The 18,032-nt window shown below is 38.8% G+C and overlaps 1 protein-coding gene across 1 annotated transcript; it reads right to left on the reverse strand.

Moving 5' to 3' along the window:
* Positions 1–4,340: 4,340 nt before the first annotated feature.
* On the reverse strand, positions 4,341–18,032 carry LOC135712221 (cytochrome P450 4d1-like). Its single transcript, XM_065235183.1, has 7 exons — positions 17,922–18,032; positions 17,470–17,838; positions 6,798–6,904; positions 5,625–5,904; positions 5,499–5,568; positions 4,885–5,438; positions 4,341–4,825 (listed from the first exon to the last, which is right to left on the reverse strand). The coding sequence occupies exons 2-7, from the start codon at positions 17,627–17,629 to the stop codon at positions 4,476–4,478; spliced, it is 1,521 nt and encodes a 506-aa protein (XP_065091255.1). The 5' UTR covers positions 17,630–17,838; positions 17,922–18,032; the 3' UTR covers positions 4,341–4,475.

Consider the following 18,032-nt stretch of genomic DNA (forward strand, 5'->3'; position numbering starts at 1 on the left):
CGGATGTCGTTTTGCAGCCCACTTAAAAATAGCACAACGAGCGAAATCCGACTGTATTATACCTGTGTCCGAGAAGAAAATCGTGAAGACAGTGTTTGTTTTCTCCTGTTTTTGATTTTTGACGTAGGACAGCGTAAAGTAAGCCTCCCCCCCTGATTATGAGATTGAACAATTGTTTTTGTATAATTCATTTGACCATACCAAAACGTTAAGATAAGACACTCTGACCTTATTTCAGTTTGAATCTCTACTTCTATTGATATGAGTGAGGAGGTGGGGGTGTATTAAGCCCCCTCCCCTCTCCAACTACAAATATGAGATAGAGCAATTGGTTTTGAAAATTGATCTGAACATACCAAATCGATAAGATAAGAACTCCGAAATTTTTCAGTTTAAAATCTGACTTTCATTGGTAAAGTTTGGCAGAACTGGTACAATTCAGATGTAAACAAACAAACTTCCCGAATAGAAATTATAATGTAGGAAACATCAGCAGACATTTTCAAAACATTAAATTTTATCCTTTATTTCCGTGTATTCAGACTTCAGTGTGACGTCCAAGTACATAAAAATACATTAGCTTCAAACGTTACATAAGAATCAAACGTCAACCGCAGGACACATACGTTGATATCAGAATCAAACCTTACATAAGAATCTTACTTGATCACAACGTAAAATGTTGCACACCTAAAACATCGGAATGCATCCTATGACAATAGAACCAAACGTTACATTATAATCAAATTTTATCACGATGTAAATTGTTGCACGCATAACATATAAGAATACATCTGCCACGGATACACTTGCATGAAAAACTATGAGCATGAGACTTATTTGTATAAAAAAAACTCATGCTCATCCATGGTGACACTTGTATAGTTTTTGTAAAGTGCTCATCATTATTATACCATTAATGCTCATGTAATGCTATGACACTACATCCACATGAAGGCCGGGCGAAAATGTGACAGTGAGCCGATGAGAAACTGAATCTGTAAAGTTCCTCCTCCGTTTTGACGTAGGACTACGTCTTTAATTTCTATACTGGGGTCACATAAAACAATCGAAATTCAGACATGTAACGAAAAATCCCAAACATGGACGTAACGATAGAGCGCAAATTGAGCACACGAGACATTGCGCATGCTCACATGAGCGAGCTCACCGCTCGGTGGACCGCTCATCATTTCACCAATGAATGGAAGGGAGGAGAAAAGCAGCGATAATAGAAACGCTTGCCAAATCGTTTTCTTCGTCATTCACTTTCGAGCAACGGACGGATAAGCGTCGGACATGACGTATGAGTGGCAGTGCGCAAAACAGTCAGGTTCATTGAGTCATTTTGATATGAATATGAACTGCCATCTGCCTCATCATTCACTGCCTCGTGAGAGTCTGAATGATTCAGAGGTAATGTTGCTGCCAGGAAAGCCAACTGAGCACGCTGTCTCTGGAGATACCCAAGTACACCAGTTTGTTCGCTTGGATCCAAAATGGCAGTTTCATTTGCGACATTTGGTAGGACCTTGAAGGAAGCGGACATCGGAGGCTCTCTGAGCAGCTTCACCATCTTTCGGACGTTCCACTGCAGTCGTTCCGTTAGGCTGACTACAACATTGATCACCTGCAAAATTTCAACCGCTGTGCAATGGTGTAAGCACGCCATCCCGAAAGTACCAGCATGTAAATCTCTTGGATGCCAAATGGCCTTTTTCAGGACCACTATATTTCTACGCTATAGAATTTATTTTAAGATCTGTAGATGATGAGTAAAACAGGTTCACAAAATTGAAATATTTTTGAACCATGGAGAGAAGTAACAGCAAATAATCATCAATCAGTGCCAATAGCAGTGTTCGGAAAATCACTATCAGCTTTGGGTCATTGAGTCTCTGTGAGAGAATAAACTTGCGTAAATCATCCAGCTCTAAACCTTCCCGCAGACGTCAATTGGTTGCACGTTTATGCATTTCGTGTAAGTTATCCATCCACTGAAGTAAATACAACAGCAATATCAACCAATAGCGCCAAAATAAAAGGAGGGCCAAAAGGCAACAGCGATTAGTACCTATTCGTTCCGTACCCTCTAACTCCAACAACCATTTCGATGGACACCAGGAAAATACAAAAAAAAAGGTCCTTTTCAGGGGCACCATTTGAAAAACAAAAGGCCCTTTTCAGGGCCAACAACCAACAAACAAACGGCCCTTTTCAGGGCCACCAATTCAAATACAGATGGAGTTAAGATAATAGATTTTCGAATAATTAAAAGAAATAAGAGCAAACACGTTTGTTCTGAACACTCACGGACTTTGCGCTACATATTCCAGCTCTTAGATGTAAAGTATTCATCACCTATTTTTCTTACCATCAGCCTATACTTACTGATATAGGTAAGTAGTAATATCATCATTCAGAATTTAATGTCACAAACAAACTTTTAAAATTACAGGTATCAATAATCACTATTTTTCATCAGCTAAACGATAGCTGTCCCAAACGATCGAAAGGACACCAGAAAAAAAAAACAACAACAAAAAATAACGGCTCTTCTCTGGGCCACCATGCGAAAAACAACCGGCCACCAATTCAAAAATGGAAAGAGTTAAGATAATAGATTATCGATCAATTAAAAGAACTACGTCAAGCTTTCGTTCGGGCCCTAGACACAGACCCTTCTACTTTTTTTGAATTCCAGCTTGCCCGGGGTCATATTGTAGTCCAAATACGTATCTATACGCATATTGTAGTCGAAATACGTATCTGTCATGGATACCAAAATTAATTAAGTGGAATTAAATGGAAGATAACCTTTTTTGCTGTAGCCACCCGACTGGATAATCGCTGGGGAGCACATGTCCAACTAGTTGGTATCCACACGGGAGACGTACCTTTTGTCCGTTAGAGCATGCTCCGACAGTTTGGCATGTTTTACTTTTTTATCAGCATCGATAATCTCCATGATGTGATCTTTGAGGTACTTGTTGAATACGTCTAGGCAGGCCTTATTGATGGTGATAATCTCTGAGTCCTGATGTCCACCGTATCCAAGCTATTGTCCTTGACGAAGGCTCCTCACCGTCCTTCTCGATCTGCTTCAAGAAGTCAATCATCTTCTTGTTGGCCAGGAGAAAGATGGACAAGAGGAGGCTTTTCGCACAGTACCGTAATCGTATCGGTCAGCTCGTATACCTGCAGCGAGGTGGATTTGCTGTTAATGGTCGCTCACTGGATTTTTTTTTTCTTTGTTGTGTCCTGTTGGAAGGCTGAAACCACTCAAGGTCCATCTCGCCAGCATTCCTCCGTGATTGTCGCTAGACCGATGTGATTGTAAACCAAAACATTCAAGCTATCAGAAATACCGGGTTACCAAATATACCATAATATTCAATCGGCACACCTGCGGCACACTTGCGGCACACTATGAAAAATGAGGACCCAAGATTGGTATGCGGAGTGACCTTCTTCTTCTTCTTCTTCTTCTTCTTCTTCGCATTTCAAGCTTATTGCATATCGCATATTAGCTTATTGCGTGCTCTCAACTTAGTGTTCTAGATGCACTTCCACAGTAATTAATTGAGAGCTTTCGATGCCTGTACCATTTTTGCATTGGTATAATTGTGTGGCAAGTCCAATCATACTTCTATGCCCAGGGAAGTCAAGAAATTTTCCAACCCGAAAAACTCCTAGACCGGACCGGTAATCGTACCCAGCCACCTCCAGAATGGTCTTACTTTGTAGCTGCGCCTTTACCGACTGAGCTAAGAAGGCCCCAAATGATGGTTTTCGTTATAATAAGCAACTTTGCCACGGAAATGCTTCGATTAGCAGTTATAAATTATTTCCCGCTAGATTGCATTTCTGGCCCATAGTGCATTGCTACAGTTGGACTTCAAACAACAGTAAAACTTACATCACCGGTCGGGTCAATGGATAGTTGTTCGGCTCGATTAAAATCTGTTAGACCTGCCTTAACAGTCTCATGCCGAAATATTGATCGGAGTTGACGGTGCTTCTATCTGAAGGTGGTGCTTAAGCCATTTACGTAGAATAGAACGTTGTAGAAGTAGAACGAATGTCGACTCAATGTAACGTCGCCTACCTACCTGTGACGTCCACAAATTTAAGAAAAGACTGTAATATCAAATGGAATTCTTTCGGTCAACTGAAAATGTGTGCCTCGAAGTGAGGATCCAACCGGTGGAACATATCGTTAAAGAAAATCTCTACTGGTGTACTCGTTGTTGTGTGTTGTCCTTTGTCGAGTGTTATGAGTTGTTCAGTTGGTGTCAATCCTGATGTTGACATTATTTTGAATAGCCAGAATTATAATCAGGATCAAGATAATCAATAAACTAACCATTTTTCAAACAAGAACATCAGTAATTTCAATTTAATTTCAGATTTCAATAATTTAGCTACATAAAAATACAAAATATAATCACAATATGCGCGTAATTAATCCTCCCTCAATCTCTATTCCTTTTCTTAAGGCTCAGCATAATTCCATAGGTGGGCCTCAGAATCATTTCCCCAATGAACGATTCCTCTTGTCCCTCGACCGGTGGCAACAGCTCGAAGTGTCTCAGCACCTTGCTGGCAACACTTTTCAGCTCTGCCATCGCAAACTTCTGTCCGATGCAGTTTCTCGGCCCAGCACTGAACGGAATGTACCGGTAGGGATTGACTTTCTCCGACGAAGTTTCCGCCTCGAAACGTTCCGGTCGAAATTCCAGCGGGTCATCGAAATACTCCGGATCACGGCCCATGAACATGGGCATCAGGATCAGGTTCGTTCCAGCCGGGATGACTTTACCTTCTGTAAATAAGAACATATCTGAATCTGTTGTCAACGTTGTTTCTACCAACATGCTTTACCGATTTCGCTGTTCTCCAATATCTTCCTGCCGAAGAACGGTACCGAAGGATACAGCCGTAGGGTTTCCTTGATCACCAGCTCCAGGTAGTGCAGTTCATTTAACTTGGAAAGCGTAAATGGCTCGTTCACATCTTCCCCAATAACGACTGTCAATTCATCGTAGACCTTCCGCTGTATCTCCGGGTGCTTAGCTAGTCGGTACATCAAGAAACTGATGGCCGACGTAGTCGTATCGTGCCCTTCGAACATGAACGTATCGACTTCCTCGCGGATTTCAACGTCAGTTAGGGGACGTCCATCGACCGTAGCTTGCAGTAGCATATCCAGGAAGGCAACCTTCCTACGAATTCCCAAATCGTTGGTGGCATCATCACTGGTTTTTGTGTCATTGGTTTCGGCAAGCTCACGCCTTCTGGATTGGATGACACTGTTGGTGTAGCCGTGCAGGATTTCCAACGCCTTGTCTTGCCTCTTTCGGAACGATAAAAGATTAAACAGGAAATCGTAACGCGCGAGCAAGTCGTACGTTCGAATGTGGATGATCGTTGTGATTCTGGAATGGTGAAGATTTATGAAAGAAATTCGAAATTCATATGCATCCTAGATAACTTACTCCTTAACGGCTTGAACGTATTCCGAATCGGCGTGGATTTGTGCATTCACCTTTGTTCCCATAGCAGACTCTGAAACGTGATCGGAAATCAAATCAGCCGCTCTTCAACTGAAGATTGAACCTTACCACAAATCACATCCAAAGCGCACAGCGTGATCAGGGGAAAGATATCGAAAGTCTCCCCACTTTTCACCTTCGGTAGCAACTGATCAATGAGGATGTTGCTCTGGCTATCGAAGATTTCTACAAATTGTTCCAAAATTTTAAAATGGAACGTAGGAGTAATGATCTTTCGATGGGAGTGCCATTTTCGATTGCTGCTCGTTAGCAGTCCGTTTCCCAGCCATGGACGGATGAAATTGTATTCGTCAGACTTGTCAATGAACTTGGGACTGCTCAGGATGCCCTGAAATAAACAAAATCAAGCACGTTTAGAAGATCGTATCATGCGTTTCAATAGATTGACGGTAAGTTTCAAAATTTTAGAGGTCTTAAAATTATTCTCGAAAAACCGAAGTCCAGGGTAATCAATCTGAGATCTAAAAAAATTTCAAGCGTTGGATCTCTCATTATTGCAAGACTGTGATTTCCAAATCAATTCGGTCTAATGGCATTTGGCCTATGGCTCAAAAGTGTCAAAACATAGGTTCAATTTGAAAATATTTTTTTTTTTGAATTCATGATCGAAAGTATTCAGCAAAACTGAAAATTTAGATTGAGTTTTTTTACTTCTCGGGGGAAAAGCTGTATTTTTGTTTAACAATATTTGTCATAACTTGGCTATTAATGGGTTCAAACTATCAATTTGCAACAATGTAATGCTTACGTATTATTGTAATAATTGAGAAGGCTTATCGCTGACGCGAAGGTGCCCCTCTGTTATGTGTCTTATCATCAAGGAACTTCGGAAACCAGCAATGCCATTGAACAACGCAACGTAATCTTTCTGTGCCTCTGTGTCACTGTCACAGTCACAACAATACGCAACCATCTATTTTGTTGCTATTATTGATATTGTAATCATTTTCGCACAAGCAAATGTAAACAAACCTTCGCGTCTCGTCAGTAGTATAAGGGTCATTTCAAGCTCGTTTCATAGGCAACTGATTCATCCACCTGTACCTCGAGCATCTGACTAATTGCGGCGCAGTTGATGATGCTAGACGCATCAAACCGCTTCAGTCCAGTATCATGTTGCAGCTAGGTACACATTCATTCAAGTACAAATGGACTAGTTGAGAAGTTTAGTTTTTTTTTCTCGCAATGCGAATCGCGCAAAATCCTCGTGTAGTTAATTACCTCGGCGACCTTTGCGTCCGTTACGACGATCAGCAGTTCCGGGCCCAACCACAGACGGAAACATTTCCCAGCTTCATGCACGGTTCGTTCGATGGCGAGGAAGAATTCTAAAAAAAGATCAGTGAAAAGTGAAATTAACAAACGCACAATTTTTGGATGGACAGTGGTAGAATTGAAGGATTACTTCAAGGCTCATATTGCTATGTTGAGGCTATCACAGGAACTCAGATTTGAAACAACTTCGGCCTAAAGTATATACTTAGTAAAGATAACAGAATATAGATGGAACGGAAAAATAAGAGAAAATATCTTTCAATACTAAGTTTAAGCGACAGGCCCTAAATAAAAGTGGCCTTTTATCCCAGCTATTGCACTGTACGAAAACATCCGCAATACTTCGAACTATTATTGTATTGTTGGCGCCTTTAACCATATGCTTTCGAATATCGGATGATTGCCTTATGATTGAATTCGACATCAGCTGAAGAGCATCCACATGACTGCCATCCAAATAAAGGCTGACAATTAACTGAAAGTAGGCTGTAAAACATACAGCGCTCAGACGGCACCAATTTAAGAATAGGATGATTTGCAAATGCTTTAAATAGATTTATAATTCGATTGTTTACATTTCATTATTGAATAGCCATGAACAGCAATTCCATCATGGATACAAAAATCACACCACGACATAGACAATCTTCGGTTTCCACGTTTTACCAATATTTGTAGCACCTCTAAGAGCGAAGATTATGTTTCCATCTCGTTTGTCAGCTCAGATCAGCAAATGACGTTTTGGAAGATCAGTATTATGGGGCTGAACCTGAGTTTGGGATGACAATAATTCTATCACAGAATCAAAACATCCGCCGCCCGTTGAATAAAATGTCATTCAGCGTCAAGCAAAACTAATGATTCCTGAGATTGAATGACAAACACGGCGAATGCTTTTATGATTTACAATAAGTGATTTTTGTTTACATTTCAAAACATTTTTTTCTATGTCGTCCGATAATCAGTCACATATGAAGGTCTGTACTATATCCATAATAATCGGAACACATCAAATCTTAAGTAAAACACAAATTTCGCATTTTATTTCAATTGCAGTTGTTTATTTCAGATTCATGGGCTATGATTAAAAAATTCACAAAGTCAAAACATAACTATTCGGTATTTGCCTCGGTATTTGCATAAAATTTTTGAATTTTGCGCTTAACTCTATCCATTAGGGTTTGTACAGACTCTTCAGATACCATGGTGACCGTCTTTGTCCAAATTTGTTGGAAGTGTCTGATATCTTTGATTCCCTTGTTTTTGAAATTTTGAAAATTTTGACTTTGGAAGTATTACTGCTCCTAAAATTGAATTTTTACCGAAACCATTAATTGACATGATAACTGATATGCTTAAAACAAACTCCATGTTTGATGCTATTCAAACTGGAGTTAAATTTGCGAACAATATTATCATGACTTTCAAATTCAGTAATGCATTTTAAATCATTCAATATTGTAAATTGGAATGCTCGATCTCTTAAAGATAATAACGTGCATATTGCTGTTATAGCTGAAACGTTCCTTAAACCTGACCATAACGTTAAAAGGGACGTAAATTATTTTATTTATAGAAATGCTCGTCTTGATGGAGTCTGTAGTGGCGTTGGACAACTTACGTTTATAGCTGCCAATTTGCCATTCCAATGCGTAGGCCAGCAAAAGAATTTTCTCAAGGGTGACCTCCAGAAACTTACCCGTCATAGGTCTAAATTCTTCATTATTGGTGATTTTAATGCAAAACACCGCTCATGGAATAATGCTCAAAGCAATTCCAATGGTAATATTCTGTTTTATGATTGTTCTGCAGGTTATTACACTATTAAATATCCAAACAGCCCAACATGCTTTTCTTCAGCAAGAAATCCCTCAACTATTGATTTGGTCTTAACTGATTCAAATCAACTTTGTAGCCATTTGGTTCCAGTAACTTTTGAAATATCCCAAGAAATAATTTCTAATACCAACAGCTCTACTTAAAATTACCATAGAGCTGATTGGGAGCAATATCGAACATTTCGGAATAATAGCCTCGATCCAAACATACCTTTGCAAACCAAAGATGAAATTAATTATGCTCTTGAATCTCTGGCTACTTCTATAGTTGAAGCAAGAGCTGTCTCAGCACCAAAATGTGAGGTAAAGTTCGATTCAATTATAATAGACGACGATCTTCAGCTCTTGATCCATCTTAAAAATGTCCGTAGGAGACAATATCAAAGAACACGTGATCCTGCCATGAAAGTTATCTGGCGGGATTTGAAAAAAAAAAACAAATTAAAAAAGCGATTATCTGCCCTGAGGAACAAAAATTTTGAAAATAATGTTTCTACATTAGACCCGAGTTCCAAACCCTTTTGGAAACTCACAAAATTTTTGCAAAAAAAAACCCTCAAAAGCCTATTTCAGCGCTTACAGAAGGTAGTAAAATTTTGATCACAAATTCGGAAAAAAGCTCAGTGATTATGGAATTTTCTATATCCTCATAAAAAAATTCTCAGAGAGTACCTTGTCTTTCTTGGTAAAATTATTTAACCGATGTTTCCATTTAGTATACTTTCCTGAAAAATGGAAAAATGCAAAAAATGTTCCAATTTTGAAACCGGATAAAAATCCAGCTGAAGCTTCCAGCTACCGTGCAATAAGTTTGTTTTCTTCAATAAGTAAACTTTTCGAAAAGATAATTTTAAACAGAATCAATACGTAATCAATTTTTGCAGATGATCAGTTTGGACTTCGCGATGGGTATTCAACTACTCATTAACTTCTTAGAGTTACCAATTTAATTCGTTCAAACAAATCTGAAAGCTGCTCAACTGGGGTTTCTCTAAATACTAGACATAGAAAAAGCATTCGATTTCTCTTGAAACATTGCTTTTAGCGATGAAAAAATTTCTATATTTTGTTCTTTATTGTAATAGCGAAATTATGTAGAAATAATAGATTGAATATATTGCACAATTATTGATATTTTTTAGTTTTGAGCGAATTTCGTCATGTATTTTCATGTTGATTTCCACCAACTCATACGATCGAAGCCGGCTTGCACCCTGGCGATGAGCGCTGTCAGCAGCAGTACAAAACATCTAATTGTACACATTGTAAACCAAGGACACTGTGCGAAAAGGAAATATTCGTTCCAATCACGCTTGAATTAGATTCATTTGAACATAACTGTGGCAACAACAGCCCCTATCATAAAATAACATACATACCATAAAATAGAATACGTGAAGTCAAGCATATCGTGACTGATTGTTGTACAGTAATTACCTGATTTTGTCACTCATCACTATTTTATCATTCAATAATTAACGGTAACCGTAATTCCAAATCATTCATTTTCAAGATGGGATGTATACTCGCTATTTCAAAACTACCCAAATTTGGGAAGAATCCACCCAGATCGGTCAAAACTGAACCTACCCAAAAATGTGTAAACTGTGTTAGGAGAGACAAGTTGACAAATGAACAACGTCGATACGAATACGATCTACGTTATTCATTTGTCAACTTGTCACTCCCAACACAGTTTACCCATTTTTTGGGTAGGTTCAGTTTTGAATGATCTGGGTGGATTCTACCCAAATTTATGTAGTTTTGAATATAAAAAAATACTTTGGCTAAGGCACCACACGCTATTTCAAAACTACCCAAATTCGGGTACAATCCACCCAGATCGGTCAAAACTGAACCTACCCAAAAATGGGTAAACTGTGTTGGGAGTGACAAGTTTACAAATGAACAACGTTGATCCTATTCGTATCAATGTTGTTCATTTGTCAACTTGTCACTCCCAACACAGTTTACCCATGTTTGGGTAGGTTCAGTTTTGACCGATCTGGGTGGATTGTACCCAAATTTTGGTAGTTTTGAAATAGCGTGCACTTTAAAAGTAAACCCTACACGGTAACCGCAAAATATCCAATAATGACTACCAAGTAAGCATTTTCGAGGGAGACTGGGACTACCCATTAAATCAGTAAAAATATTACCCATTTATGAGTATTTGTTACTCAAAAATGAATACTTACTACATGTTTTTGTAGTTGTAATTACTGATAAATGGGCAAAAATTTTCTCATTTAATGGGTAAACCCAGTTTTCTTCGAAAATGCTTACTTTGTAGTCATTATTGGGTATTTTGCGGTTACCGTGTACTAGAGGGCTTAATGTAAAAGCGGTTCGTCAAAACCGGACTGCACGCTCGTCTGATTTTACTCTAAAGTGAGTAACTTTTACTCTGTTTCATATTTGTAAGCTAAATGTCAAAAGCTAAGTAGCATCAATTTAGCAAAGTTGAATTTTATTTACTTAATTAAATGAATATAGAACTTTACTGTTTTGAGTAAGATCAAATGTAACAAACGTCCGCGAAATTTTGAAGACCTAGAAATTCTCCCAAAGTGTTCAAAGAAAGAAAGATTCTGCGTTCAGTTCTGGTCTGGACTAGTAACTGGCACAAGAAGTAATTGGTGTTTTTTCTGAGATAAACTTGATTTCCGCCCAAATTTACCCAAATCACATTTTTCTGAACCTCTGCAGCAACTTTTGGTTGTGAACTTCAGAATCAAAATCTCGATCCCAAGTAAGTTTAATGAGAAAATCGGAAAATTTAATAATAATCATAAAAGTTATTTATATTCTGAAAAAATACTGAGTTACTGATACGTAAGTTGTGCCAGGAAGCAGCTGTAGGTGACAACAAAAGTGGGAAAATCACTTAATAAGCAGAGTTATTATCAATATGTCAATGAGTTTTTTTTTTTTTATAAATGAATATTTTTAATAGTTCTGTTGAAATAAAACTAATTGATTTTAGTTTGCTGCAAAAATCTTGAGTAACTTTTACTCAGTTGATCTTATATTGCAAAAATCGACAATGACTAAATTCATCACAGATTTTTAAAAATTGCATACATTACTCAAAAGTGAGTTAACAGAAGGCTACTCCCTTTAGGGTAGTTCCACTTTTAACGAAAGTGAGTGGAATTTTACTCACTACATTCTTATGGCGGTATGCTTTAACTCGGATTAACTTTTAATACCACTACTGTTTGGATGATCTGCAAAATGTTTGCATAGAGTCGTGTTGATCAATTCTGATGTGGATGTTAAGACATTTTTGATCGGGATTTAATCCGTGGATAATACCGGTTGGAGTTTACCACCATAAAAGCGAAGATAACATATAAATAAGACTGGCATCTCTTCCTTTTTCTCATACGACCGTTATGAGACCGACACAATCGCGTCATCTGTCGCGCAAAGGCAAATGCTTCGAACGAATTTTATAGCAAAGATTGCAACCTCAGATGAATGGTTTGTGTATTTGCTCATTTTTCTATGCAGTACTTCCACCTTCACTCGAGCGCAGCGCTACTGTATCTGTCGCTTGGATTCTGGCAGAGTTGCCAGTCTTCTTGATTTGATGTCAGTTGGTAAACTTCCGCTTGCGGCACGTTTAAGTAGCGTTGCCATATATATTCCGATTTCCGAACTAAATTACCGATATTCAGATAAGGTTCCTTAGAATACCGATTTTTAACATTTTATACCGATCTATTCCGATTTTTTTTTTAAATAATCAAAATTATTATTGCCTTCCCGCGGTCGAATTTCGGAGAAAATTATTGTAAGAGACTTGTTTCTTTTTGAAAATCTAAATTTTTTTGAGCCTTTAGAATTCTAAAAAAAGGTTCACCTTTAAAAATGTCATATGTTGATACTCTTTCGACTTATGATTCCATTTTTTAATGGTTCTTTTCGGTAATTTCTAGGGAAACGGGAAATACTATTTAAACCCCTGGAATTTTCTTCAACCTCACACCGTAAGTTAATTTTCGATTCCTCCCGGAAACTTATTTCTTCTTCAGCCTTCGCACAAATGATTCTTCCTTTTTCTCCCGCCAGTTTTTACAACTTTCCCGGAACTTCACACAATAAGATTTTGTTTTCGTGTTCGGTAAATTCTTACCGAAATCAAAACAGCTGAACGTTCGGTAAAACTTTGACCTTCAGTTTAAAGTCCATTGAATTAAAAGTCATTTCAAAACATGTTCACCCTTATGATCAAATCTTGTGGAAATTTGGTTTCAAAGTAACTGAAAAACAATTGAATTGAATTGCATAAATTTTGCCAAACAGTTCAGCTGTTCAAATTTCGAAAAAAATTTCAGTGATGCCTTGACAAACTGAAAGCAGAAACATTGGTTCAGACTTGGCTAAAGCTGAAATCGAAAGAAAGTTTGGATGGATGCAGTTTTCATGGGTGAAAAAGTATTCATCGATTGCTTCATAAAATGTTACACTTCAGTTCCCTCAAGTGCAACTGTTGAGCAACTGTTTTCTGTGACAAGTGACATACGGCAAGCTAAGAGAGCATGTCTGTCGGACAAAAAGTTTGAACGTTTGCTATTTTTCACCTGAAGGAACTTTACTGTAAAAATCGCCTGCAATGTATTTGCAAATTATGTCTCATGTTAAATAAATAACTTAACAATACCAAAACATGAGACTAATATCTTCAACAATAAGGTTTATATGTTAACCTAAAGGGGTATTTGATTTATGTATAAACAGGGCGTTAAGGCCGTTAAATTTATCACTTGTTTTAACAATTTAACGTTAACACGTTACAATAGCAAATAATATCGTTAACGGTAACCGACGTTTGCTGTTTGGTTAACGGTGCCTAACACTGAGTACATGTATTAAGAATAGTGAAATTTATGTATCATAAAACATATTTCATATCTCATTCTCCAACTCCACTTCCATTAGACTGTAAATCTCGAAAAGACCGCTATTAATCGGTTCAATTCCTTTAACCCTATATTTAAGACATTAATTATGTACAACGCAAATGATATCTTGGCTCTGTGTAGTTTATTCGATTGAGCCTGTACAAAAAAATTAATCCATATAAAAGCGATTTCGCCCCTTTGAAATGCTAGCACTCATATATGTGCTCGAAAACTGATCCTGAGGATGTAAACATATGCTAAGGCTGTATTTTAATTGTGTTGGGTTACTATTGATATTTTTGCAATCAAACTGATCGAACTTTATCAGTATCAGAACGTTCCCTTAAGATGGATTTTTTCTCTAATTTTGGTATTGATTTGATATAACGTAGAGAAATCAAAAATATAAGCGAAAACGAGCGATGTATGTTTTGACTCGTAATTCTCAAGCTACAGGCGATACTTTTTAGAATGTACCATTTTAGAAAATACTAGGGGGTGTTCCAGTAATATTGGTGTACCCATAGTTGCAGTATAGGGTTACAGAATAATGGTAAAAAACCAGATAAATTTATTTTTCATAAGTAACTTTTCTAATACTTTTATCGCCATACTTCAAAATTGAAATTTGTCCAAAAATGACGGCAAACAATTAATTTCCCTAAGAAAAAACCCGAATTTATCCACCTATGGTGTGATCAGACCCTTCTTACTTATTCAAGTTTATTTATTTTATTGTCATTATCAGTGACCAAGCCCCCCACCCCCGTGTCATCCAGTGACGCTACGCCACTGCCTGGGGGTACCCGGAATATATCCGAGTGTAGTCTGTTTGGTGAGGCTACCAATCACCTTATCATCGTATTTTAATGTGATTTAATGGGTATTAATTCAATTCATATTCAAGCAACTTCCCCGGGGTACCCGGAACATGTCCAAGTGTGTCCAATGTGGTATGGAACACTTAACACGACTTGCATTGATCTTATTTTTGAATTCTGTAGTAATTTGATGCGTCGCATGATGATTTTGATACGTTTTCCGTTAAATCCAGCGTTAAGGCCCATATTCACCGGATCTTATCCGGCCATATCTCCGGAACCGGTTCACCGATTCCAAAACCGTTTAATAGCGTTTAATGGGACCCCAAGACCTATCATTTGGCGCCGAGTTTGTCCAAAGGTTGAGCGGTTGCTGAGAAACGTGAGCGCATTCATTTCGTTACATACACACACACATACACACATACACACGTACACACACACACACACCGACATGTTCCGATCTCGTCGAGCTGAGTCGAATGGTATATGACACTCGGCCCTCCGGGCCTCGGATCGATAGTCGGTTTTTCAAGTGATATCTATACCCTTCTTTGTAAGAAGGGTAAAAATGCAACACTTTCTTTTGTGTATAACTTTTTATTGCTTGGGTAAAAAGTGATGAAAATTCGAGTAAAACTAGTTTAGAGTGTAATGTTTACATGTGATAAATCTCGTCACAATCTGTCAAGTGGTTATCGAGATGGCTTCTAAGCAAGAAGTGCTTTGACAACAAATTATGGGAGCAGCCGTGGAAAATCCAGGCCAGTCCCACAGGTGGATCGCGAAACAGACAATTCGACCGTGTCCCGTGTGGTAAAGACGTTCAAGGAGACCCAGACAACCCAGCGACGAGCTGGCAGCGGAAGAAAAGCGAAGTCGACCGACCCCGTGAACGCAAGGAAGGTGAGGGATTACTACAAGCGCAATCCGAACCTTTCGATTCGGGACGTGGCCATGAAGGTCAATTCTTCCGTCTGGTTTGTCCAGCAGACAATGAAGCGGCCCGGACTTCATGTCTTCAAGGTAAGGAAGACGCCTAACCGAACCGATAAACAGAATACGGTGTATCGCGAGTGGTTGGTGCAGCCAAAATGCATCGTAATGGACAACGAAACGTATTTTAAAGCGGACACTAAGCAGATATCCGGCCTGAAGTTTTTCGCCGGCAAGTCCCGTCTGGATGTTCCGGAGAAGTTCCGGAAGAAGAAGGTCGATAAATTTACCGAGAAGTACTTAGTGTGGCAGGTGATCTGTGGGTGCGGCAAATTCAGCAAGCCGTACATAACAGTCGGTACCATCAACGGCTAAATACATATAGAAGAATGCCTCCAGAAGCGTCTGCCGTCCTTCCTCCGGTCCCACGAAGGTGATACTCTTTTTTGGCCGGATCATCATGTCATAACGCGAAACCGGTGATGGAGTGGTACGATGTTGTTTTTGTGCCAAAGGAGGCAAATCTCGCCCAATAGAACTTCGCCCAATAGAAAAGTTCTGGGCAATTATGAAGGACAAGCTCCAGAAAACTGGGAAGGCCTTCAAAAACGACAAGGATTTGAAGAAAGAGCGGATGAAAGTGTGTAAGAAATATGGCGCAAGTGTTGCGCAGGATTTGATGGGTAGCGTTAAGCCCAAGGTGCGGGCATTGAGCCTAGGAGAAGAGGTTGAATAAACCAACTTTACAAAAACATAGCTATTATGTGTATATTTATTCCCTGAGGGTTTCAAAAATATCCGACTTAAATTACTTGTTAGTGATCATTTTTGTTGCGGTAGTGATCTTATATTAGTGGAATTCATAAGAAACCAATGTGTTCTAAAATTTTAGGATCCAATGTTAGCAACTACCACAACGACTCGAACAGTTTTCCTATTAATGGCGGATGAGTTTTCGAAAAACGTATACAATTTGATCGCAATGAAATATTTTGCTACCAAAATTAGAGATTGAAAGATATAGATTTTTTTTCTCCATGATTTGTTTTCCATCGATCTTGTTTTCCGTACTGAGTAACAATGCTACCAACGGTTTTACTTCCCTTTCGAAGGATCAGTCTGATCAGATATTTTATGCCCTAGAAAATCCCGACGGCACCCACTGGGTTAAGCTATAGATAGACGTACAAAAATTTTCACACATCGTTTATTAATTTTTAATAAATAAATTGTCTTCGTTCCTCCACTAAGGACTTACCCACGCTATATATGCTGTATGATCAAATGTAGCACGCATTACTGCCATTTTAAGAACACAATTCAACGCAACCCTTCACAACAAAATATTGGTATAACACAGTTGAACTACAGAGTTCGAAAAAGTAGTGTAAATTTCTGTTACTATGATACACATAAATGGAGTGTAATATATCATACAAGATTACATTATAGAGTGCGTAAATTTATGAAATATGTCATGAGACATTCCATATATCGTATGTAGCATTTCTTGCATGATGCTGGTTGGCGTGAAAAGGAAGTTTACATGCATTAATGTTTGCATGTATGGCTGTTTACTTCTTCTTCTTTCTTTTTCTTCGCATTTTAAGCTTATTGCATATCGCATATTAACTTATTGCGTGCTCTCAACTTAGTGTTCTAGATGCACTTCCACAGTTAATAATTGAGAGCTTTCGATGCCTGTACCATTTTTGCATTGGTATAATTGTGTGGCAAAATCCAATCATACTTCTATGCCCAGGGAAGTCGAGAAATTTTCCAACCCGAAAAATTCCTAGACCGGACCGGGAATCGAACCCAGCCACCTCGGCATGGTCTTGCTTTATAGCTGCGCCTTTACCGACTGAGCTAAGGGAGGCCCCTGGCTGTTTACATAACCAGTAAAGTTCAGATTTTTTTCTGTGTCCAACTAACCAATTCAGTCAGATCTAGGAGCAATCGTTTACAACGATCGTTCCCTGCAGCAAACTCACAAAGTCATTGTTTTTTATAGCTTATTAATTGGCATGCTACGAGCCATTTCACGCGCAGCTATCCTACCGTTTATCACCCCCATCACGTAAGCCCGATCGCACGTGTTCAAATGTCTTACCGGGTGGAGACTTGTTGACGAATCGTAACGCATTTCCGATCAGCGGATAACCCTTCGGTCCGCCGATCTTCCCAGCGTAGTACAGTTGATCGGCAAATTTCTGGTAGATCAAAACAGCCAAGCCAACGGCCAGCAAAACCACCGCCAACAGCATAAACATTGTGATCACTGACTGTGTTTTGCTGCTATTCTTCGAGCTATCACTGTTTCATCACTAAGTACGTCCACAGGTCGGATTCTCAGCACCGCGCACTTTTTACTGCCAGTTTAGCAACAACAATGATGTGCGACTTTATTAACTCTAAACCGATCGAAGCAACTGCTGCGAAACGACTGTGAGCTAAGTTCCTGACTGGAATTGCTACTAATCTGGAAGTTATAACTACGCCAACGATGATGCCTAGTTACTACAACACATCCGTTGCTGACAGAAAAGCGATATACCACAACACACCTATGCAGCTGGTGGCTTTGAACGGAACAAGCTGCGTGTTCAGAGCACTGTGGAAGTAGTTAGAGCAGAACACAAATTAGATCAGGATCTCTTAGAAGCTGCTTACTGT

Source organism: Ochlerotatus camptorhynchus, unplaced genomic scaffold, assembly GCF_037179485.1.
Source record: "Ochlerotatus camptorhynchus isolate MF236.1 unplaced genomic scaffold, CSIRO-AGI_Acam_v1.1 ptg000466l, whole genome shotgun sequence".
Taxonomy (NCBI): domain Eukaryota; kingdom Metazoa; phylum Arthropoda; class Insecta; order Diptera; family Culicidae; genus Ochlerotatus; species Ochlerotatus camptorhynchus.